The sequence below is a fragment of the Glycine soja genome, chromosome 8, assembly GCF_004193775.1.
Source record: "Glycine soja cultivar W05 chromosome 8, ASM419377v2, whole genome shotgun sequence".
NCBI classification, from domain to species: domain Eukaryota; kingdom Viridiplantae; phylum Streptophyta; class Magnoliopsida; order Fabales; family Fabaceae; genus Glycine; species Glycine soja.
Genome location: NC_041009.1, coordinates 9,746,203 through 9,769,154, shown reverse-complemented (window position 1 = coordinate 9,769,154; position 22,952 = coordinate 9,746,203). Strand labels below are relative to the sequence as shown.

General features: G+C 31.1%; 3 protein-coding genes and 2 non-coding genes across 5 annotated transcripts; 4 read left to right on the top strand and 1 right to left on the bottom strand.

Moving 5' to 3' along the window:
* Positions 1 to 794: 794 nt before the first annotated feature.
* Positions 795 to 868, top strand: TRNAR-UCG. The gene has a single exon. It is a non-coding gene; the product is annotated as a tRNA-Arg (tRNA).
* Positions 869 to 4,958: 4,090 nt separating this feature from the next.
* Positions 4,959 to 7,947, top strand: LOC114421786 (magnesium transporter MRS2-4-like). Its single transcript, XM_028387856.1, has 4 exons — positions 4,959 to 5,447; positions 5,622 to 6,064; positions 6,599 to 6,883; positions 7,433 to 7,947. Exons 1-4 carry the CDS (start codon positions 5,102 to 5,104, stop codon positions 7,709 to 7,711), a joined length of 1,353 nt encoding a protein of 450 aa, XP_028243657.1. The 5' UTR covers positions 4,959 to 5,101; the 3' UTR covers positions 7,712 to 7,947.
* A 1,410-nt stretch (positions 7,948 to 9,357) lies between these two features.
* Positions 9,358 to 9,430, top strand: TRNAF-GAA. The gene has a single exon. It is a non-coding gene; the product is annotated as a tRNA-Phe (tRNA).
* A 3,868-nt stretch (positions 9,431 to 13,298) lies between these two features.
* Positions 13,299 to 17,885, top strand: LOC114421785 (uncharacterized protein At4g06598-like). The gene is made up of 5 exons (XM_028387855.1): positions 13,299 to 13,455; positions 14,845 to 15,586; positions 16,077 to 16,152; positions 16,271 to 16,397; positions 17,207 to 17,885. Exons 2-5 carry the CDS (start codon positions 14,865 to 14,867, stop codon positions 17,410 to 17,412), a joined length of 1,131 nt encoding a protein of 376 aa, XP_028243656.1. The 5' UTR covers positions 13,299 to 13,455; positions 14,845 to 14,864; the 3' UTR covers positions 17,413 to 17,885.
* A 1,381-nt stretch (positions 17,886 to 19,266) lies between these two features.
* On the bottom strand, positions 19,267 to 22,554 carry LOC114421784 (ubiquitin-like domain-containing CTD phosphatase). Its single transcript, XM_028387853.1, has 6 exons — positions 22,200 to 22,554; positions 21,956 to 22,100; positions 21,767 to 21,881; positions 21,343 to 21,406; positions 21,080 to 21,245; positions 19,267 to 19,985 (listed from the first exon to the last, which is right to left on the bottom strand). The coding sequence occupies exons 1-6, from the start codon at positions 22,454 to 22,456 to the stop codon at positions 19,743 to 19,745; spliced, it is 990 nt and encodes a 329-aa protein (XP_028243654.1). The 5' UTR covers positions 22,457 to 22,554; the 3' UTR covers positions 19,267 to 19,742.
* Positions 22,555 to 22,952: the final 398 nt, after the last annotated feature.

Below are 22,952 nucleotides of genomic sequence, written 5' to 3'. Positions count from 1 at the left end.
TTACTGGAACAAGATATGATAAAATCACGATCAAATAAAGGCCTATATAATGCTCTCTAGACCAAGGAATAATAAGGCAGAATATATTTGATGCTATACGTAAACAACCTCTAACATAACTGAGGAAACCCTATTCTTAAACATAATCTGAACTTTAACGTTATTTTGACCTATTATTATTCCAGTTCCACTTATTTTCATTATTTTAATTGCAAAATAATTATGTGTTTTATTTAGGAAATAATTATATTACAGTTAATATCTGAAACGATTTAAATATAAATTTAAACTAGTATTGTATATATAAAATATTAGAATTCATTGTATACAATAAGAGATTTAAACCGGTGAAAATAAAGTTTGTTTATGAGCATTACAGTGTATTAAATTTAGTTTAATAGAAAGATGGATATACATGCACATAGAGCGCCATTTTTTGTTTTTTTTTTCTTTTTAGGGAAGACAGAGCCTCAATTAATGATTATGAAATTAAAATGTTTTAATCTAACCACACCACTTTTCAACCTATGCTATGATATGTTAATTTAAGCATCAAAGATGTTAACTTAAATGTTTATTTGAGATCCTCCATTCTTTTTATTTTTTTTATATATATCACCCACCATTATTTGATTCTTTCTTTGACTCTCTTTTTTTACTCCCTCACCTCAATCATAATTTTACCAAAATTCAAGGGTCAAGGGTCATAATTTAGCCCCTACGCAGAGAATTGCAGTTCTTGTATTGTTATGTTATTTGTTAAATTAAAAATCTTACCCATAATTGAATCAAAGGACCGCATAGCGCAGTGGATTAGCGCGTCTGACTTCGGATCAGAAGGTCGTGGGTTCGACTCCCACTGTGGTCGACTTTTTTTACTTATTATAATTTTAAGATAATTTTTTAACAAATTTAATATAAAATTGGTTGTTTTCTTCTGATGTAAAAAAAAAAAAAAACAAATAAAGATAATGTAGAGATATAGATATGTAAAAAAAATAATGATTATGAATTGTGTGCATGCAATTATTTTATCATAAATACTAATTTTTAAGATGAATATTATAAAATTTAATAAATTGTAAATTTTTTAATATAAATTTTTTAATAAATCTATAACAATATATAAAGGGATATTTTCTTTTGGTGATTATTTTTACTTGCTTAATTTTATCCAATCAAGAAATTTCCCGGTAATATTCTTCCTAACTGCTTATGTATAATTGAAACAAATAGAATGCGAAGAGTGGTACAATAATGAGTAATCATACACTATTAAAGAAGTAGGGTAACCACACAATCATTCTCTAAATCACGCTCCATTATTTGTATTGTTTCATCTAGGTTAACATTTTGGTCTATCATTTCATCTCTCTCACTTTATCATTTTTTCGCTTCTTCATTTTTTCATTATATTCCCATAACATATGGAGTCATTCTCAGTATATTTTTTTTTTCAATTCATAAAGGTTTTTCATGCTGAATTCTGGAATGAAGATCCTATGTAAGTATTATTGTAGTCATGTCAACATCTCCCTTATTTTGCTATTCTTTTTCTTCTATAGTTTTATTGATCCATGTCATCAAGGTGCTTAACATTATTAAACTTTATATGAAAAACCCTCGGGTGTGAATAAGGTATTCACATAAAGCTTATACCTTGACTTTTATATTTTCCTCCGTGTGTACATGGTATTTAAGTATGAAATCTGCAAACATAAAGTTTATATTATGACTTTTGTTCTACTGTATTAAATATTACAGATCCATGTTCATCCTTTTCAATTGAACTAAAGTTTTAGGATTTTTTATTTACATTGCGATTCACCAAATTAAATATGACATTTAGATTTACTATTTATTCACGTTACTAGGCTTTTTATATATATCTTATAGTCTACTAATCTTTGGTTTTGTTTATATGAACTATCGGTTTTTCAAACTCAAAAGCTATCAATCAAGGCAAAAGAAGCTTCTTAGAATTCAAACACCATGAAATCATACCTGCAATTCAAAAAAAAATGTTTATTCTTCCATAAGAGTATGAATGTTGAACATTTAGGAAGAAGAGTATGCACATAAATGTCCTTTTCTAAAATTTTATTTTCCTGACTTTCCAGTATAATTAATTTCATTTTTCTTTTAACTTCACACTTCTTGGTGATAGATTAATGCAAGAGGAAGCTTGAAAAAGAAAGCTTGCTACAATCAGATAATGTTAATTGGACTTTTTAAAAGGGATCAACCATTATATTTAACAAGAGTATAACATAAATTAAAAGTGGTTTACGTATTTCTATTTTGAATCCATTGCATATGGCTTACCAAATTCTGAATTGTGACCATATATCATTTATGATGATTGCTTCTCTACACAAAAAAGAATGTAATGTTTGATTTCAATCTCCATCTCTTGGCACCTTTAATAAAATGAATTAAAAGGTTATGAAATTTAGAACAAAATATTTATTTATTTAACTTTCGTTACATTTAACAAGACAACGTAACATAATAACTACAGAAATCAAATTTCATTTTATATTATACTTTTTGTATTGTTTTAATAACTTTTATTTTATTAATTTCTCTTCATCTATTTAATTATATATATATATATATATATATATATATATATATATATATATATATATTCAATTTATAAGACTGTAATTGCAAATTGTTTGATGGGATAAAGAAGTTTTTGGTCTCACTGTTTTTTAAGGTCAATCACATAAACTACTAAACTACTGTTTGATAATTGTCATTTTTTTAAAATTTTTAAATTCCAATCTATCCTGCTACTTTCTCGGCTTTTCTAAATAAACATCTATCATTTAAAATTGTCATTTTTTTATTTTAAAATTCTAAAATATCCCCATTATTCTCTTTATTTATTTAAAACAGAGAAGAGGTTTTCTTTGGTTTCTTTCTTTCTTTCAATAATGTTTTTCTTCTAATACAGCCTGTCAATTAATGTGAACTACTATATTTCAAGGATCAATCACTTTTCAAGGATAAATATCGTAAATCATGATATTTAAAAATATTCTTTTTTTCTAATTTAAAATTCCAAGTTACCCCACTACTCCCTTCTTGACAAATTACTATTTTTTTTTATTTTAAAATTACAAATTACCTCTCTGCTCTCTAATTAGCATTTGTAAACAGAGCATATCATTGAAAAAGCATAACATTTTTCTTAGTTTCTTTAGGTGTAGTCATCTATGTCATTGAAGATGCTCATGTATATTTTATCTTCACCGAGATATGTGCTTCCTCAAAATGATGCTTGGCCGAAATCACATAATCAATTAGAGGGAGGCAAAACAAAATGAATGAATGTACGGTTCAAACTTATTTTATGGTTAAAGGACGAATTTTACTGATTTCCATCCATGAGCTATAACTCATTCACGTATGTGAGAGAGCATAAAACTAGACAATTTAATTGTCATCAACCTTCTCTACATAATAGGTAAACCATTAGAGTTAACACTGTCAGAGTTAGCACTATCAAACAGTGTTGCACATTATTGTGACTTTCTCCCTTTTAATTGGAATACATTATATCTATTGTTGCAAAAAAAACATGATGCTCATTGCAACCAAAAAATGAATAATTGGATACTCTGTCATGATAATATTTTATGTTCCATGTTTTAGTGTGCACATTTAAGAGATATACTCATATACAAGTGTACGTAGAAAGTGCAAAAAAAAATCCCAATACACCTTTACGATTCATTCACCATTGCAACAATCATGATTAGTTTTTCATTTATTTATTGATTCTAATGTTTTTCATGTGAAACCAGGCATATATTATTTTGTTATTAGTGTTGTGTTTTCTAAAATTCTCAAAGGAAAGATACCTTAGTTTCATTCCATGTGGGAATTCTAATCTGTCCTTCATTTTTTATTCAAAATTTATGCAAACCAATATGAAATTACAATAAATTTAGTTGCCTCAACAACCATAATTTGGAAAAGGGTGGACGATTCTAATATTTCCTTCTCTTTGTTCTGTTTTTTTCCATCTATTTAATCTTATATTATTTATTCATTTAAAACATAACTTTTCTTCTTCAAAATTTATGCAAACCAATATGAAATTACAAACAATTTAATTACCTCAACAACCATGTTTTGTAAAGAGTGAACACGCATTATAAGAATGGATTTAAGATAAGATTATCAAAGAAAATTGACTCAGTTTTTGCTTCATTTTGGTATTTTAATATTTCCTTCACTTATAATTATTGTTTTTATAACTTTTGTTTTATTCCTCCTCGTCTATTTATTTTAAACATTTATTAACACCTCTCAATTTCATTTTTTTACAAAATAAAAAATCTCTCAATTTTTTAATAATAAAATTCCAAACAAACCCACTACACACTATAAAATAAAACCATCTCACACTATTCTCTTCTGTTTATCTTTTATTAAACAACTACTTTTATAAAAAAAAAAAACTATCATTTTTTGAATTTTAAAAGTTTAAACTACCTCACTTTTCTCTTCAGTTTTTAAACTGTCCAATAATTTTAATTTTAAAACCTAAAATTAAAAAAAATCAAAAAATTGTTATGGGATTGATATTTACTAATTTCTTGACCAGATACAATAGTTTTTTTCCCAACTTTTAAAAGATCAACAATGTAAACTAACCAAAAAATCCAATGTAAACTAACCAAAAAATCCGATGTAAACTAAACTATTGTTATTTTTAAAAAATATTTTTTTAATTTAAGATTTAAAAAATGCTACACATAAACGATGCAGCACATGTGTTTCCTAGTTTAATATAAAATTGGTTGTTTTCTTCTGATTGTAAAAAGAATAGAAATAAAAAAGCAGTTATTAATAACAGTTTATTTTATTTCCATCCCCGTTGACTTTTGAATTGGTTTTGATCCGTGGGTCGATAATTAAAGCGTTATTGGTCCTCAGCATATAAAGAAATATGAAGTATGCGAGAGAGAGGAGTGTCTTGTTCTCGTTTATGGAGGATCAAAGCGGAGAAGCTGAAGGACAAGAACAACAAATACAACCTTCACTCTTTCATCATTTCATTATTTAATAACAATTATTATTCTCAATGGGCAAGACTCCTTTCTCCTTTCGTCGCTCCGCCTCTCGCCGCCGCCCCAAGAAGACCGCCGCCCCGCCCCCTCCTCCCTCTCCGCCGCAACATCCCTACGCGGCCGGATTCGCCGCCTCACCCGACGACAACAACCGTCTCATCGCCGCCGCCGCCGGCAGCAGCGCCTTGACGAAGGCGAAGAAGAAGACCGGCAACGTCCGCTTGTGGATGAGGTTTGACCGGTCCGGCCGGTCAGAACTGGTGGAGTTGGAGAAGAACGCCATCGTCCGCCACGCAGCGATTCCCGCTAGAGACTTGCGAATTTTGGGGCCCGTCTTCTCCCACTCCTCCAACATCCTCGGTATTCCAATCCCCCCCCCCCCCCCCTTTCATCCTTTTTCAATTTCATCGTGTTCTCAAAATTAGGGTTTCTCTAAATGAATTGAATCACGTGTTTTAAAATGTTCACCATCAGTATTATGATTATGGTGAAGAATAGAATTATATGTGTCTTTTTAATTATTATTTTTTGCAGCTAGAGAGAAAGCAATGGTGGTTAATTTGGAGTTTATAAAGGCAATTGTGACTGCTGAAGAAGTGTTATTGCTTGACCCTCTTCGGCAGGAGGTTCTTCCCTTTGTTGAGCAACTCAGGCAACAGCTTCCTGGCAAAAGTCAACCTAAACTTCTCGGCGGCACGGAAGAGCAGGAAGGCGAAATGCATGTCTCTAATGGAAGACAATGGTTGCCTACACCGGAGGCAGCCGATGGTTTGCAGTCTGAGCTTCCGTTTGAGTTTCAAGTTCTGGAGATTGCTTTGGAGGCTGTGTGTACTTATCTGGACTCGAATGTGGCGGACCTTGAGCGAGGTGCTTACCCTGTGTTGGATGAATTGGCTAGGAATGTTAGCACCAAGAATCTTGAGCATGTGCGGAGTTTGAAGAGTAATCTTACGCGGTTGCTGGCACGAGTGCAGAAGGTATGTTTTTGCACAAGTACCGTGTGGTTCTTCCTCTGATGTGGATAGTTAATTCGTTACTTATAGATGACTGTGGAAAATTGAAATTGAGAATAGAAGGATTAACCTTTGGGAAAAGGGATGTACTAGTCTGATTTCGTTCTAACTGATGTAGTTTGTTGGACTGGTCAAGACACCAGTTAATAGCCCATGAGATGTGCAAGCTAATAAAAATGCCAACAGATTCTTTTACAGTTATTGTGCATTGAGATGGTTGAAGATTTTTCAGAGAAGTAACATGTCATTGGACTGCAATCTGCATCCAATTCTGCAGTCTTTGAATAAAGAATGAAAAGTTATTTCTTGCCTAACTCTGTAATTGTTGAGTTTCCTTTGTTACATTGTTCAATAGTCATTTATTATGCTCTTAGATTGAGGGTTTTGTTCACTATTATAGATCGAAAAATTATTGCAGGCTATTTTACCTTGTATGCGATGATGCATCCCTCATCTTTGAGATATCATACTTAAGAAGTCTATGACCCTCTTTCACAGGTGCGAGATGAAATTGAACATCTGTTAGATGACAATGAAGATATGGCACAACTATATTTGACAAGGAAGTGGTTGCAGAATCAACAATTTGAGGAGGCTCATTTGGGTGCCACAACCTCAAATAACTTTCCTAATACCTCACGTTCTGTTCGTCAACTTGGTTCTATCAGAAGTGAAAGTCTTGTGACCAGCCATTATGAGGATGATAACAATGTGGAGGACTTGGAGATGTTGCTTGATGCATATTTCATGCAGTTGGATGGAACTCGTAACAAAATATTATCAGTATGTATTCTAACACCATATTCTGGTCAAATAATGTGTCTGTCAAATTTTGAAGATTGAAACTGTCGTTTTCTATTTGGATTCTATCATCTATCTAATTTATATCACACTCTTGTGCTTTTAGATGATAAATTTCATATATTTCATTTGCATACGTGACTCAACCACATAAACTTTGTTGTGACTTGTGATACTTATGTGGTCCTTTTGTTCAATTATGGGTAACATTTTTTATTTAACAACTAACATAACAATACAAGAACTGCAATTCTCTGCGTAGGGATGTTGGTTTTCATTTCTTGATTATAACTAAATGGTAGAAAGTCTATAATTTTAATGTTGAGGGGGAAGGAAGTTAGTATATGTTTCATGGACCAAAATATTGGGCTTTGGGGAGCATTTGTGTTGTTGAAATGTCAGCTGATTTTGGTTATTGTTTCTGGAATGCCAAATATTGTGATAATTTGACTGAAATTTTGAATGCTGTTTTAATTTATTGTTCTTTAGAAGTGGTAAGGGTCTTACTTCTTTATGGTTGCTGGTTTGCAGGTTAGGGAGTATATTGACGACACTGAAGACTATGTCAACATCCAACTTGATAACCACCGAAATGAACTTATTCAGCTGCAGTTGACGTTGACTATTGCATCATTTGCTATTGCTATTGAAACTTTGATTGCTGGTGCATTTGGTATGAACATTCCTTGTAACTTATATAACATTGATGGAGTATTTTGGCCCTTCGTTTGGACCACGTCTGCGGCTTGCGTATTACTTTTCTTGCTTATTTTAGCATATGCAAGATGGAAGAAGTTGCTGGGATCATAAGGCAAGGCTGTTGTGTGACAATTGGCAATTTGAATCTCCGCAGCGAGTGATCTGAAGAACAGACACAAATGTGTCACCGGAGAAGTGGCTTAGGAAGCAACTATCTTAATTTCTGACAAAAATTGTAATAGTTGATGTATAGGATGTTCCAACATTGCTTTTAGCATCATATATTTTATAGCCGATACTATTCACAGCATCTTTTTTAATTTACAAAGTTTATGGTGTCATGTGCATGCCTCACAAAAAAAAAAATGGTGTCATGTGCATGCGTGTGTGTTGGCCATTTTGTTTTTGGTCCGTGTGTGCATGGCAATCGAAGTTGCACAAGGAAAAAGGACATTGTGGGGGCTTGATTTATATGAATAGCCAACCACATCGTACAAGAGGGTTCACTTTTTAAGCAGACAAATCGACAACTATCAAGAAATTTGGGATCTTCTCAATTCTAATGAGGAAAATTTTTGTACTTTTGGTAGAGTAGTCGTTGTATATGTCTGTCTCAATACTTCTAGTCTGCATTGAATTTTTACAAAACATTACAATAATCTCTAATATTATGCATGAAATAAATTGTTAATATTTTTTGTGATGGGAATTTAACTGATATTTGATATTAAAAAAAAAGAATTGAAATGTATTTTATATTAGAAATGCTTCTTAAATTTTGCAAATAATAAATAAATAGAAATATTCAAAAAAAATCCGACAATAAAAAGGAGTATATGTTATGTATAATCTAATTTTCCCAATCTCATAAAAATATCTTATATTTCTAGGACACATATCATGGGTGAGCACTGAGCATGACTCAACCGGCCTGTTAACCTGGCTTGATGTATTTTAAGAATGTGTTAGATTTGATGTCTTACATTGTCAAAAGGTACTCCCTCTCATCCAATTATGAGGTTTGATTAATTTATTTATTATGATTAAAAAATAATTAATTTAATTGATAACATTAAATTGTTTTTTCAAATCTATCAACAAAACTACTAACAAGTATAAATGAGTTATATTTCTATTATTGTCATTTTAAGATTGATTTCAATTTAGGATATTTTTGTGAAAAAATAGTTAATGCATCAGATACTTTTAGATTGAACCTTATAAAAATATCAAATCACACTTTTAATTTGAATCTGATATTAAATATTTTTTAAACAAATGTGTATTAATATTAATAATAATAAATTCATATAATACATACAATTTTGTATAACGTATTATATAATATTTATAATGATAATTTTTATTTTAAAATATACTTAATTTAAGTTTTATTTTTTTTATTCTATAATTTAATTGTACATAATATTAAAATCAATATTTATATATATATATATATATATATATATATATTGTTAAAATGTCGAGTTAAGCCGTTCTTCTCACATATATTTCAGATCTTAATCGCACCATATCAACTTAAATAAATAGTTCTATAAAAAATTCAAATTGCTTTTAAGTTTTAATAAAAGATACCTGAGGTTTATACCAAAATACCCATGAAAGCGTGATAACTCCATTAACGTCTGTGTGGGCAATGAATATCGACTTTACGGTTTGTTTTCATTATTGTATTTCTCTTTAGGACAACGATAAAGATATTTTATTTATAAGCAAGCTGATAAATATTTTAACAAGCGGGGATAGCTCAGTTGGGAGAGCGTCAGACTGAAGATCTGAAGGTCGCGTGTTCGATCCACGCTCACCGCATAGAAAAATTATAGTATTCTTTTGTTACAAAATCATATAAATCATTCTTCTTCCCCACTCTTCAATCTTTTATATAACTTTATGCAACATTTTTTTTTATATTCCATTTAATTATTTTTTGCATTAGTCCTTATCATTACTAAATTATCGTCAACTGCTGAGATGGTTAATAGAAGGCCACTTCAACACATTAGGATGTAATGAGATGTTATTTTTCTTAATTTTTTTTAGTCTCTCTAAATATTTTTCTTTTAATTTTATATGTAAGTATTATAAATGAAAAATAATAACTAAGTATTAACAAAACATTTTTAAGCTAATTCATTCCACAAAACTCAAAGTAGTTAGAGTTTAATATACATGTTTTAAATATAAAAAACAAACAATTCAATTTCTCAAAAACTCATACTTTTTTTTGTGAATATAAACTTAAATATTGTTATAAATCACACAGGCGCTTCAGATTTTCAAAGAAGAAAAAAAAAAAGAAGAATGAAAACTCTATAAAAAATAAAAAGAAACCATTAACGTATGTTTCGTTTCGCTGCTCTGTGAAAGAAACAACATATATGTATATGAACAAAGCAAGCAAATTACATTAAATATAAGACACAAATATTATTGTCTTGTTATCATTTTCTTTCTTTAATTTCCTTTTGTACTATTTCTTTATTCGGTTAAGAGAAGAAAATCATCATGTGACATCCAGCATACATTTTGCAGGCAACTGTACAAAATCTAACTTCTTCTCCGTAGTTCAAAATCTAGCGAATCATATAAATTTTATTATTGATAATCATATTAGTAATAATATATTACAAATACATTTTCAAACGAGTATTGTGTATTTAAACTCTTAATAATGTATTTATTTTTAAATAATAAGGTTCAATTTATTTTAATTTTTGGTGTAACTGATTTTATTAAAATATTTTTTAAAATGTGATTTTATTACGAAAATTATTATTTCAATAAAGTAGAATTACTTTAAAAATAAATACTATGCCTATTAAACTCAACATTTCACTTTTATCAAAATCAGTTACACCTACTACAGAATCAGTTTTATTTACCGTAAATCCAAAATCCATGATAATAATAAAAAAAAAAATCAAAATCAACCCGACATCTATTATACAAAATTAATTTTATGCAGTACAATCGATTTTAAATCACGGTGGCCTCTAAAGTATTAACCAAAACAAGTACCGACTAGATTCGATAATAAAAAAGAAAAGTTTTCCATTAATTACATTTATGTATTATCTTTCCTTATCACAAAGTTAATATTATTATTATTCCTTATTAAATTTTTTAATAATATTATTATTCCTTATTAAATTAGTTCTAATTGATTAGACTTTTGAAACGTTTATAAGTTTTTTTTAACCCACTTAAAAATAAGATTTTTAACTGAAATTAGTACACAAGTTTAATTTAGTAATTTAATTTTCATAAATTATTTTATGAAACTAAGATGCTTGATGTAGCTTGTAAAAAATAAGTTATATTATAAGCTACTTATAGTATATATAAAAATATTTTTTTTCCTCTCAATTATATCCTCACCAATTTATTTAAAATTCTATTTTATTATTTTATTTAATTAAAAACATTTTTAACTAATTTAACATTTTCACAAAAATTAGATGGCATGTTATTTTTTAGATATTATGAAACATGAAATTTAATCTTTTTTTATTATTTTGTTTAATGTTAATCTATTTATTTTAATAAATTAATATATTGGTTATTTTTTATTAAAAATTGCTCACTAAACAAAACTTGATAAAAATAAAAATTATAAAGAATAAAAAAAATTATTTTAAAATAATAATATTAATAAAATAATATTTGGAAAATTTGATTTTAAGAGATATAATTTTATATAATTTAATTATACTTTTTAGTTAAAACCAGGAACAAATTCAGTGGAGGCGGGCAGTGGCTATAGCTAAGTAGCTAGCTCCTCTTTCTCTCATAAGTTCTCATATATATATATAATATAATATATTTATTAGAAATAAGACATTTAAATAATTAAAAATATAAGAAATAGCCACTCCTAAATAAGCTTTTAGACTCGTCCCTGTTAGAATTTAATTGTATATATTTATATAGGGCTAATTGGCTATAACTTAAATTTATTAGTTAAATCCAAACAACCTCATAAATATAAACTTACACACATATGAGATAGATTAGTTAGTAATTAATTTTTCCATAGATATGTTTTTATTTGATATAAATATAATTTTGTTTTAGTTATATTGTTTGCAAAAACTGTTTTTTAATAGTTTTTACTATTACTTAATATGATTTTTTTATATAAAAAACTAGCATAATAAATAATATTTATAAATATTTTTTTAAAGTTAAAATAGTGGTTATATTTTTTTATGTATGAAAATCAAAGACCATTTAATAAACATCTACAACAATTTATGCATGATACTCAAATAACTAAACTAAAATAAAACTATATTTATAAATTATGCATAAGTCATAAATGGTTATTGTAATTAATGTGACCATTTATATTCCCTGTCATGACAACAGATAGACACGGTTAATGTGAAGTTTCGTGACGGCCTCTATATTACTAGTCATGACATCAATCACGATTACTTGGATCAAGTTTTTTTTTTTGTTATAATAATTGAGTTTAATATTTGTCCATGCTCAGTATAAAAAAAAATATTGTAAAATTAATAAATTTAAAATACAAAATAATTTATGATAAATTAATAAATTATAGTATAAAAGATATTTAGATTGTTAATACATATACCTATTAATTATTCACAATAAAAATTATTATCTAATTCAATAAAAATTGGAAAGACTTAGTGAAAAAATTATATCTTGATATAAGTATACCATTTTTTAATTACTAGTAATAGAGATGAACTAAAATGAGTTTTAAACAATTCCTGAGACAAAATAAAAGAAGATAATAGTAAGACTTAAACAAAATTTAAAATTAATTAAGAGATGAAAAACTTGTTTTTTGTTCAACCACTACGCTTTTTTAGCATAAAATATTTACATTTTTTTGTATTAGTTGATTATTAAATAGAATAAAATATATACGGTTAATTTTTTTCAATGCTTACATTGTTCCATTTTTATTTTTATTTTTGTTTCTAAATTAAACTGAATCTGCCATAGTCATTATTTTAAAAAACTACTAGCTAAAAAATTAAAACGTGCATTTCCATTCAAATAGGATGCCAGGTCTCACCTCAACATTTATGCGATGAAAAATTTAGAACTAAGTTAATCTACAAAAAAAATACGTTTTTTCCATAAAAATAGTAAGAAATAAGACATGTGAGCCACCACACTCTCTTTCAAAAGAATGTAAAAAAAATACATTTTTTCCATATATATATATATATATATATATATATATATATAATTAACATTTCTCTAAAGCTTTATATGATAATATATAAACAGCATTTCCATATGTCATTTAGATGAGCATTTAAAAATCAATAGTTTTAATCATAAACATTAACATTATTAAAATTTTGGCATCAAGAAGGGTGACCCAATGTGAGTGAACTAAGGAAAAGTCAATTTATTTTCACTCCAATTTCCAATATCTTGTTACTGGAATCTTTCCATGTTATGGATTTTTTTTTTATATAATAACGAATTTATGGTTCTATTTTGCCATATCTTTAGACAAGTTGGACAGCGATACAACAAGGAGTATTATTTTAAGTTGTTGGTAGGCCAAGGTTGTTGTTTTTTTGGGAATAACCGAAACTTAAAGGGGTGAAAACGTTAAATAGCAAAAGTTTTAGGAACAGTATTTACTTATCATGGTTTTACATTTCAGCCCCATTTCCCAGCTTCAACAAGAAGACAGAGAGAAGAGAAACAAAGAAAGAAAGAAAGAGAGGGAGGTGGTTGAAGAAACGAACCCTAAGAGAGAGAGAGAAAAAAAATCTTTGCTTTGATTTCAAGCTCCTTTACCATTGCATTTCGGGATCTCGAATCTTCAATCTGCAAAGGTTTTCTTTTCCTCCTTCTTTCCTTTTGGTGTTGTCATAATTTTTTTGTTTGCCTGCGAAAACGAATCTGTTTCAATTTTCATTCCCAATTCGTTCGATCAGCTTGAAATCATTGCGTTGTTGATGCCACAGTGTCGCACATTGCACCGTGTTCGGGTTTTTAAATGCTAATTTTGAATTCTGTCTTGATCCTTTTTTCCTCTTGTTTTCTGAATGCGAGTTTTGGGCAGATTCTTTGGGAAAGGTTGAAAAGTGAAGTTTCTATCTTTGTTTTTCTCCCCCACGTCTGGGTCCTGAGGGAATGAAAGTATAAAACGGAAAGTTTGGAAATTGGGTGCTGCGTTTTATTTTTCTTATTTTTTTTAATTTATTGTGGTTAAGTTTTTCTTTGTGGATATGATTTTCTTTCCCCTGGCGAGTTTCATTTGGCTTCCAAGTTTTGAAGTTTTGTTTCTGACTTTTTTTTTTTTTTTTTTAAATGATGTTATTGAGTATTCTGTTACATTGCTAGTTTACTGTTGCGTTGCCAGGCTTGTTAGATGCATGTGTTTAGGTTTGATTATTTTTATTGAAGAAAATTTAGCTGGTAATTTGTTCATCAGTATGGCACTGATTTTAACTTAAAGCATTGGTAAATATTATGTCATTTATGTGTGATGGGATTGCTATTGTGCTTGGTACTATTTCATACGAGTTGTGCATTGCTTATGATAAAAATGTAATGGACAATCTTGGTGTGATGCTCCTGTACTGTGAGGGAAGGATTGATAATGTTGATCAACTATCTGAAATGATCAATAATATATATGTAAAATGAAAATTTGAGATTGTTTGTGAGATCGGTGGACAAATTTCAGAATTGTATTTGGGCTAATAAAAGAAAGAGATAGATCCTTAAAGCTGCCAACCTGTTGTGGACTTTTATTCAATGAAATATATAGTATCAGGGAGATCCGAGATATTTAGTTTTTAGGCTTTTTTCTCGATGAAGTATGCAGATAGATTTACTCATTTTATGGTTATTGAGATTACTGAGATGCTTTATTTTTTTCCAAAGTTTCCTTGGTTACATTACATGTGGATTCTGTGATACTAGTGCAGTTGCTCTTTTGGTGCTGTGAGTATATTTGCATATAAACCAAATTTCAATTTTTTTAACATTTTCAAGGATACTATGCTAGTGGTTTATAGGATCTTTTTACTGAGTAACATTTATTTGTGGTTTATTTTTTATAATTGAGAGCATGTGCATATCAGATCATCGTTGTTGAATCATGGATTTTATGTTTAAATTTTTCATTAGAAGATCCTTCTAAAATTTTCTCTGTTGTCTTTATCTTTTAATTTATTCACATGACCACATTCTTTGGTAATTTATAAATTTGACAGGTATTTTTGATTCTGCTTCTATGGCAAATTCAAAGGGCTCATCGAGTTTCAGAAATTTTATGTATCCTGGAAAGCATCCTCTACTTCCTCCTAAAAGTCCGTTTCCTAGTGTTTCCCAAGCATATGCTGATTATGTCCCAAATCCCGCTGTTGGTTTAAAGGCTGGTAACAGACCGAGAGATGGAAACACACACCACCAACGTACTTCATCTGAGAGCCTAGTTATAGAGGAGCAGCCTTCATGGCTTGATGATCTCCTTAATGAGCCAGAGACACCTGTCCGAAGAGGTGGACATCGACGTTCATCAAGTGATTCTTTTGCGTACATAGACACTGTTAATGCATCTAACCTCAATTATGCTAGTCAGGACGAATATAAATATAAGAATATGATGTCTATTCCACCTTGGTCACCTCAAGATTTTGACTGCAGCAAAGATGCTCGTCATGTGCCTGTTTATGCAGAAATGAACTCCACAAAACAGAAAAATAGGTCATGGGACTCTTTTTCAAATGCCATGACAAATCCAGTTGGTGTTCCCTCAGGCAAAGACAGTGCTGCTTTTCAGAGTTCAGGATTGCAATGTACACCACATGAAGCAGATGCTCTTCCACCAGCTGCAAGTGAAAAGCATGATTCAGTAGAATTGGGTTTACAGGATGCAAAATCCTTTCCTGAAAAAAAGGACATTTCACATGCAAAGTCATCTGCCTCTGAAACTGATACAAAACGTGCTAAACAGTATGCAGCTATTTTCTTGTTTTTATGGATATTACAGTGATTGCTTGATTTTATGCCACTAATATCTAACTTGGGGGATGCTAGTTCTGAATTGTTTCTTGTAGCAAACCCATGAAGTAATGTCATGCCCATTATTGACCCTTTTAAGCCTTTACCAAATAGGCTGGATATTATTATAATATCAAATCTAGACTATACTGATATATACTACCTGCGTGCCATATGGCATCTTAATCTTAATAATATACATAGAAGGAAAAAAGATACAAGTTATATAACAATTATTTGTGGCACAAAGTGATGTCTGTGTTACTATAGCTGGTATACTAACTCTCATGTAGAAAAAGCAGTTAAACCATGCTTCTCATTATATGATGAATGTAGTGTGTTTTTTCTCTTTTTGTTTTCTATTTAATTTCCAGAAGTTTTTTTGAAACCAATCAATTCATATATGGAAAGGAAAATAAATTCTGAAACACTTGTAATGCAGGCAATTTGCTCAACGTTCACGGGTCCGGAAACTTCAATACATAGCGGAGCTGGAAAGGAATGTACAAGCTTTACAGGTAGGTTTCTGCACAAGGCAATATCCTGCATGTTTGCAGAATGACATAGTATGAAAGTGTACGTAAATATGTAAGAAACTCGAAAGTTCTTATTCTGTTTCTTTCTATGTCAACATAGGCAGAAGGGTCTGAAGTCTCAGCCGAGCTTGAGTTTCTTAACCAGCAGAATCTTATCCTGAGTATGGAGAATAAAGCACTCAAGCAACGTCTAGAAAATATAGCACAAGAGCAGCTTATCAAATATTGTAAGTTTCTACTATATGTGCATTGGCCATTTTCAAGTAACACAAGGTTTTTTTTTTTACTTGGAAATGTCAATCTCGGTACTGCATATTTCAAGGAAATTGTGTATAGATGCGTAGATACCTCAGCTGGTGAAATCCTTATGAATTTATGATATATTGTATTGTATAGATTAATAGAAAAGGAACACATTAGGTTTATCTAAGTTTTTTATTATATCAATAAGTGGCAAGGAAGTAGAAAGTTCAGGTTCTATTTTCTCTGTGCTAGAGCATGATTGCTAGAGAATTACTGTAATGAGATTAAGGAAAGCGAGGTTTGATCTTTTAAGGGTTGTATTCAAGTAATTTGGGGAAAAATCACAACTGTAGCTCGACGACTTCAAAACCATGGGGAAAAATCCATTCTTTTGTACCTTTTTATATTAGAAGAATCTAGCAATATAGGATAGTGATGGAACTTAGGAATTAATATTTTGACTTCAAGAAATATGGTGGGGCTCAGTTGACCACCTAAGCTACCGTGTGGCATGTGGGGAGCAGACTTTTCCTGCATTGCAGGGTTCAAATTCCCCTGGAAACACATGGCCAGAGCCGTGCTACCAAATATTCGGATGAGTGAATGGGGATTTGTCTGGCTCCCAGAAAGGTGGGGGGACACCTTGTGGGAGACCAAGAAAACATGAATTGAAATCCTTGCCCCTTGAGTTCTCTTTAGGCCCCATGAGTTCTTTTTTTAAAGCATGATTAGTTTCATTAGATGTCACAGGAACATGTTTTGTACACTAAAATCTATGCAATGTGAAATTCAGTGGAGCAGGAAGTACTGGAAAGAGAGATTGGAAGATTACGTGCATTGTATCAACAGCAGCAACAACCACCACAGACACAGCCACAACAGCAACCATCTGGTAGTCACAGACGCTCGAACAGTAGAGAACTCGAATCTCAGTTTGCAAACCTTTCTCTAAAACACAAGGACACCAATTCAGGGCAAGACCCTGCTCTCAGAATTTAGATTTGCAGTAGCTGTAGCCTTGTTCGGCCTCTACATTCAACCGGTGTTGCCACACCCGCGATAGAATTGTTTCCTTCCCTTCCCATGCATGGGATTGTGCAGAGATTTCCATCCTATGCCCTCTCTCTGCCTGCCAGCTTTGCTGATTTCATCCTTCTCTTAGTCTTTCCGTTTTCTATTTACTTATATTATTACCATTTAATGTGCACCTGGTGGTCATTGCCGAAATCTTATTCTATTTGTCAGTTGACCTACCAGAGGTGGTAACCAACATTTCCAAGCTTTCAACCCCCCACTGTATTTTCAGTGAATATGTAGCTGTATACCCCCTCTTGTGAATCTCCACTATTGTGGAATTTGGCCCAGTGCAAATAGCAAATATCTCAGGGCCATTTGAATGTGCCTTATTTGTATGGATAATGTTTAGCTAATGCTTGTAATGTTATTTTAATGAAGTTAATGTTTTCTTAACATCTTGTTTGGTAGCAATGAGAAAATTGATCTAGGACATTATTTAAGTCATTGATTTCTACAAGTTTCGCTTTCACTTGTAGGTCTAGTTAAAGGTTATTTATTGCTTTTAAATTTTGTAGGGTCCTACAAGTCAAAGCGATTTAACTTTTCATTTGATGAGCTAATATGTTGTTATATTAAATCGCATCTTAGAAGATATGTACTTTATGGGCTTTTGCCACTATCCTTGGTGAAGGGTATTCGGCCCATACTCGGCATCAGGGTAGGATTCATACCGTGGGATTCGGGCAACACGTTCGTGGTTCATGCTAACGTGTATATATTGAACACCGTTTTACTTGCGGGTTGTGTTGAATTAAAGGCAAAGTGTGATTGACATAGTCAATAACTAAAGGGTGATGCTAGGTGCATCTAGTATTTTAAGTAAATGGATAAAAATGTCTTTTACTCAAGATGATTTGTATGAATCATACGGATCAATCACAAACTCACTTGAAAGTAATTTTGAAATTAACAATAAATGTTGGGTGTACAAGCAATAGAGTTGATGCACCTAACATTACCCATAATTAAACCGATAGTATCCAGATAAACCTCCAAAATCAGAAGTTAAAAAATCAATATCTAAAATAGATGAGTTGGTTGATGGTTAGTGTTTATTTTAATTTTAATTTTAAAAAAATTACTTCGAACAAAAATCAATACTTCCAAAATTTAATGAAACAAAAAACTATAATTAGCTTAAACATATTTTTTATTTACAAAAAGTAAAAATTTATAAAAATATATAATATCTTATTTTATGACATTTTATATTTATGGTTAAATTAGTTTATTGTTCTTTAATTTATTTTTTAGATTCAATTTAATCCTCTAATTTTTTTAGAGTTTAATTTGATCTATTAATTTTTAAAAATAATTCAATTGGATCCTACTGAATCATCAGTTTTAGGATATTACACTAAGACATTATCCTTTCTGACAGTTGCAATCAAATAAAATTAGTTATAAAAATTAAAGAATCAAATTAAACGTAAAATAAAAAATTTAAAAATAAATTAAATCTAAATAATAAATTAGAGAATAAAAAACTAATTTAACTTATAATTATCAACTAATTCAAAGACTAATTTTATCAAAGACTTCTAGGTTAATGTACTAACTTATAATTTTTTTTTATTTTTAACTAATCCGATACTTTTGCTTAGTAAACCCATAACAAATCATTGAGTTATTTAAACGAACAGAACCATACTCTCTTTTTTTCAGTCACTTTAAGACGAACCAAATTGGATCTTTCCTATGTTCTCTCTACAATATTTCTCTTATAATCCAAATGGAGTTTCACACAAAAATTGCCCTACGTAGAACTTCGAAGAGGATCACTAACAAAAGACAATAAAATATATCATGAAGCATAAAATCCAAGAACAACTTCAAGTTTCATTACATGATAGGCCGAAAAACACTAGAGAAGGAGATTGAACTTCCATGTTCAATTGATCACTTTGGAGAATAGTTACAGCCATAGGTGTCACACAAATTATCCATCTTTATACCCTTTCCCAACAAATTATGAAAGGATAGAATATTTTTCATTCATCAAATCAAATTCTGTTCAGGAATTGCTGGATAGAAATTGCATAAGCAATATTAGTCCTCTTAGATAACTCCATACAGCTGCTACAAGAAGTCCTTTCCTTTTGTCATTCACCCCGTCCAAAGATATAATTACTTGATATAAAAAACTGAAATCCTCTGGCTGAACAATGTCCTCATAAAACTGCATATTTTTGTAAGTCTAGAAGCTGCATCTTGCTTACCAGATTCCAGTTATTGCATTCAATTATTATTTATCAGTGCCTACGCCTTTTAGTGTTGTCCTCTGTGAATAACTCCCAATTATTATGTTCGAGGTTGCTCAAGTCATCAAGCTCTGCAATGGCTAGTAAGTACTGGGTAAGTTTCACAAGCTCCTGATCACTATCTCGGTTGGCATGAGCCTTCCTGAATGGTTTAATTGTCAAACCATTCTGTGGGTTCATCACAAAATTTCTTCTAAGGTCATCAAACATGATAGTATTTGAAGCATTGTAGAACTGAAATAGAATAAGAAACCACCATCAAGACAACTAGATCATGGGCATGGTTGACTGATGCATAAAATTCAAACAGTACAGAAATAAATGAAAACCAGATATAGATTAAAACAATTTAGAATGTCAAATAGTTTCTTTTTGCAATTTTATCTTACTAGAATCAATAACTCCATAACCTGCCTATGTTTATCTCACTTATGGCTTATGATTATACTCACAAACATGAACATCTTTTTAGTTTTTCAGGAAGACTAAGTTACAGCAATAGTCCTTTTGTTGGGTTTTTTGGACTCTCTTCCTATGTGGAGTAAAGGCTCAAATGAGAAAATTCATTTTGTCTCACTTGTTTAAGTGGAGAGCAGTCGGATTAGGGTGTAAGAGAAAGGCTCATTTGTGAGGAAAAAATAATTACAAAACATTGAGAGAGAAAGGAGAGGAAAAGTCATTGTGATTTTTGCACACCCACCAGAGAGCGTTTTTCAGATTGCAACTGCGAATTCGTTCACCGTTGGATCGGACTGATTTTTGGACAGTAAGTTCTACACAGGTGATACTTCAAATTGTCCGGTTGAATTGTCAAAACGATATCTGGAGTGGGAGATGAGTGCTTTGCATTTCCTGCTCTGCATTTGGTGTTTTCTATCTTCTTGTTTCTCTATTGTAAGCATTGGTGCTTGATTTTGGTTTGACTGTTTTCGGTGTACTTGTTGGAGACTCTCTTATACCTTTATTGATTATAGTGAAGTTATTTTTTTGGTTTAGACGACCGTGATTTTTATCCTTACATTGAGAGGTTTTCCACGTTAAATAAATTGTCTCTTCTGTGCTTTGAATTTTTATTTTACGCTCTATATTTTATTGGTGTTCATGATAGGTTCTTGCAAGTTTACGGGAATTAATTTCTGTTGCCTATTCCTCTATTATTGAATTTGTTATTGTTTGGCCTGTTTTCCCCACCACATTTTTGGGTTTCCTTTCTCTCCGCTATTCATCGGTAGACGGGGGAGTGTATGATTGAACAAATATGCTAACATAATTCTATTAACTTTCCATTAAGAAAATAAATGGCGTGTTATTTTATTGCATAATATTACCTCAGGGAACTTAGCCCAGATCAAACCAAGAGGCTTGCAATCAAAGACCCCACGAGAAGAAGTCTGAACCGTGATCATTGCCATGTGGTCAAGAAGTGCGGTGATTTTGTAGTTAGGATTGTCCAACACCCCAAGTTGTTCCATCTTGACTTTAATCCACTTCATGCTGCAGGAAGGCATTTATTCCATTACATAGATACCTTGAACCTCTTGTCCCAAAAGAATAAGAATCAGGCAGGACAGATATAGTAAAATGACAGTACCTGGTTGCCGACCATATCATAATGTCATACTCAGAATAAACTGAAGTAAGAAACTCGTGAAGGTCTGCAAAAGGGAGAGATAAAAAAGGGACAAGTTAGAAACAAGCGAAAGGAAAGAAATAATATCGAGTTTAACTGTCTGCGAAAATTCTTGTACTATCAACCAAGTTCTCATACATAAGACCTGTAATGACAGCGTAAAAAGACATTTATAATATCAACGCCTTTCAAATAAATTCAATAATAATAGATTAGTTCATCCGCATTGATCAATTTAATTCCAAAAATTAGAAAAATTTCATTTTAATCACTAAAATTACAAAACTAAGGACTAAAGATGCCAAGATTCGATAATTTCAGTGATTAAAAATGGCATTTTTGAATGGAAATGCTAAGAGAGAGGGAAGGGGGGAAATGAAATTACAGGGTCTCATGAGTTGAAGAGGGTTCTCAGCAGTGGAGCGGTGATCAAAGAGAGTGTAATCAATATCCAGAACAAGCAGTTTCTTCCCTTGGCGACAGGAATTTTGAAGCTCAATCTGTAGATAGGTATTGTTTGTTACAAAAGAAACAAAAAAAAAACAAAATGAAAATGCGGAGAAAGAAGAAGAACCTTGAAGTGATGAATGCGTCTATTCAACTTCAGCTTGTTGACTTCCATATCTTTGATGTCAACAGCTTCGTCCTTGGGAAGCTCCAAATCATCGAGGATCTCAGGGGACTCCACGGGATCCACGAGCAAGTCCTCTTCCGTAGTACTGCAATTCATTCATTCATTCGACTGAGTAATGATGTAATGAAAGAAAACCCTAAAAGTAAAAGTGTGAAACGAAACGAGAGAGAGCGTAGTGGCGTACCCGATCATGGTCATCTTGAGAGAGGAGTTGAGGGGGAGCTGGGAGAGGAAGAGAGAGTCGTCGTTGAGTTTGGAACCGAGTTTGGGGTACAAGAGCTTTTGCCGAAGGGGTAAGACGTTGGTTAGCTCGCAGATTCGGCGCTTGAGTTCGCCCACGGTGTCGTCGGCGCAGACTCTGACGGTGTACTCGTTGCCGATCCATTTCACTTTCAGCGTCAGTTCCTCCCACGACGCCGAAGCCGTAGCCGTAGTAGCCATGCCTCCTCCGTCACTCACCCACGCTCTTCCTTCCTTCCTTTGCAGCAACAACAACAAACAAAACAAAACTTACTCCGTAGATTTGGATAAAAATCTCTTTCTCACTTTCTTCTGATATTTATTCACATTATGATTTCTCTTTCTTTTTTTTTCTTGATTTGCTTTCAAATTATTCTAAGATGTTTAATTTCATCCCTAAATTTTTAAAAGATTTATCTTATTTTTTTATGTATTAATTTAATCATTTTGACTGTTTTTATTTACAAAAACTTAGGAATCACATTGATAATTAAGTTTATTTTTAACTAATTAAGTTTTAATTTTCTAGATGAACTAGAGAACTAATATTCAATTAGGTCTTACTCGCACTTAAAACTTATTTATCTATTAAATACTAGTATTAATGAGTGACAACTTATATAAAGAAAATTCTTAAATTTTGTATAATTAAAACATAAAACATTTAATAGATAATTAATAGCTTTCTCTTTCATTT

What these genes read in the sequence shown, in the direction of transcription:
- LOC114421784 (XM_028387853.1), bottom strand. Translation starts at nt 22,456, where the DNA reads ATGGCTACTACGGCTACGGCTTCGGCGTCGTGGGAGGAACTGACGCTG. An exon ending in GACGCATTCATCACTTCAAG is followed by an intron (nt 21,882 to 21,955) that starts GTTCTTCTTCTT and finishes ACCTATCTACAG; the next exon opens with ATTGAGCTTCAAAATTCCTG. An exon ending in TCTTCAACTCATGAGACCCT is followed by an intron (nt 21,407 to 21,766) that starts GTAATTTCATTT and finishes TCCCTTTTGCAG; the next exon opens with ACCTTCACGAGTTTCTTACT.
- LOC114421785 (XM_028387855.1), top strand. Translation starts at nt 14,865, where the DNA reads ATGGCAAATTCAAAGGGCTCATCGAGTTTCAGAAATTTTATGTATCCT. An exon ending in GATACAAAACGTGCTAAACA is followed by an intron (nt 15,587 to 16,076) that starts GTATGCAGCTAT and finishes CTTGTAATGCAG; the next exon opens with GCAATTTGCTCAACGTTCAC. An exon ending in AGAGCAGCTTATCAAATATT is followed by an intron (nt 16,398 to 17,206) that starts GTAAGTTTCTAC and finishes TGTGAAATTCAG; the next exon opens with TGGAGCAGGAAGTACTGGAA.
- LOC114421786 (XM_028387856.1), top strand. Translation starts at nt 5,102, where the DNA reads ATGGGCAAGACTCCTTTCTCCTTTCGTCGCTCCGCCTCTCGCCGCCGC. An exon ending in TGCTGGCACGAGTGCAGAAG is followed by an intron (nt 6,065 to 6,598) that starts GTATGTTTTTGC and finishes CCTCTTTCACAG; the next exon opens with GTGCGAGATGAAATTGAACA. An exon ending in CTCGTAACAAAATATTATCA is followed by an intron (nt 6,884 to 7,432) that starts GTATGTATTCTA and finishes GCTGGTTTGCAG; the next exon opens with GTTAGGGAGTATATTGACGA.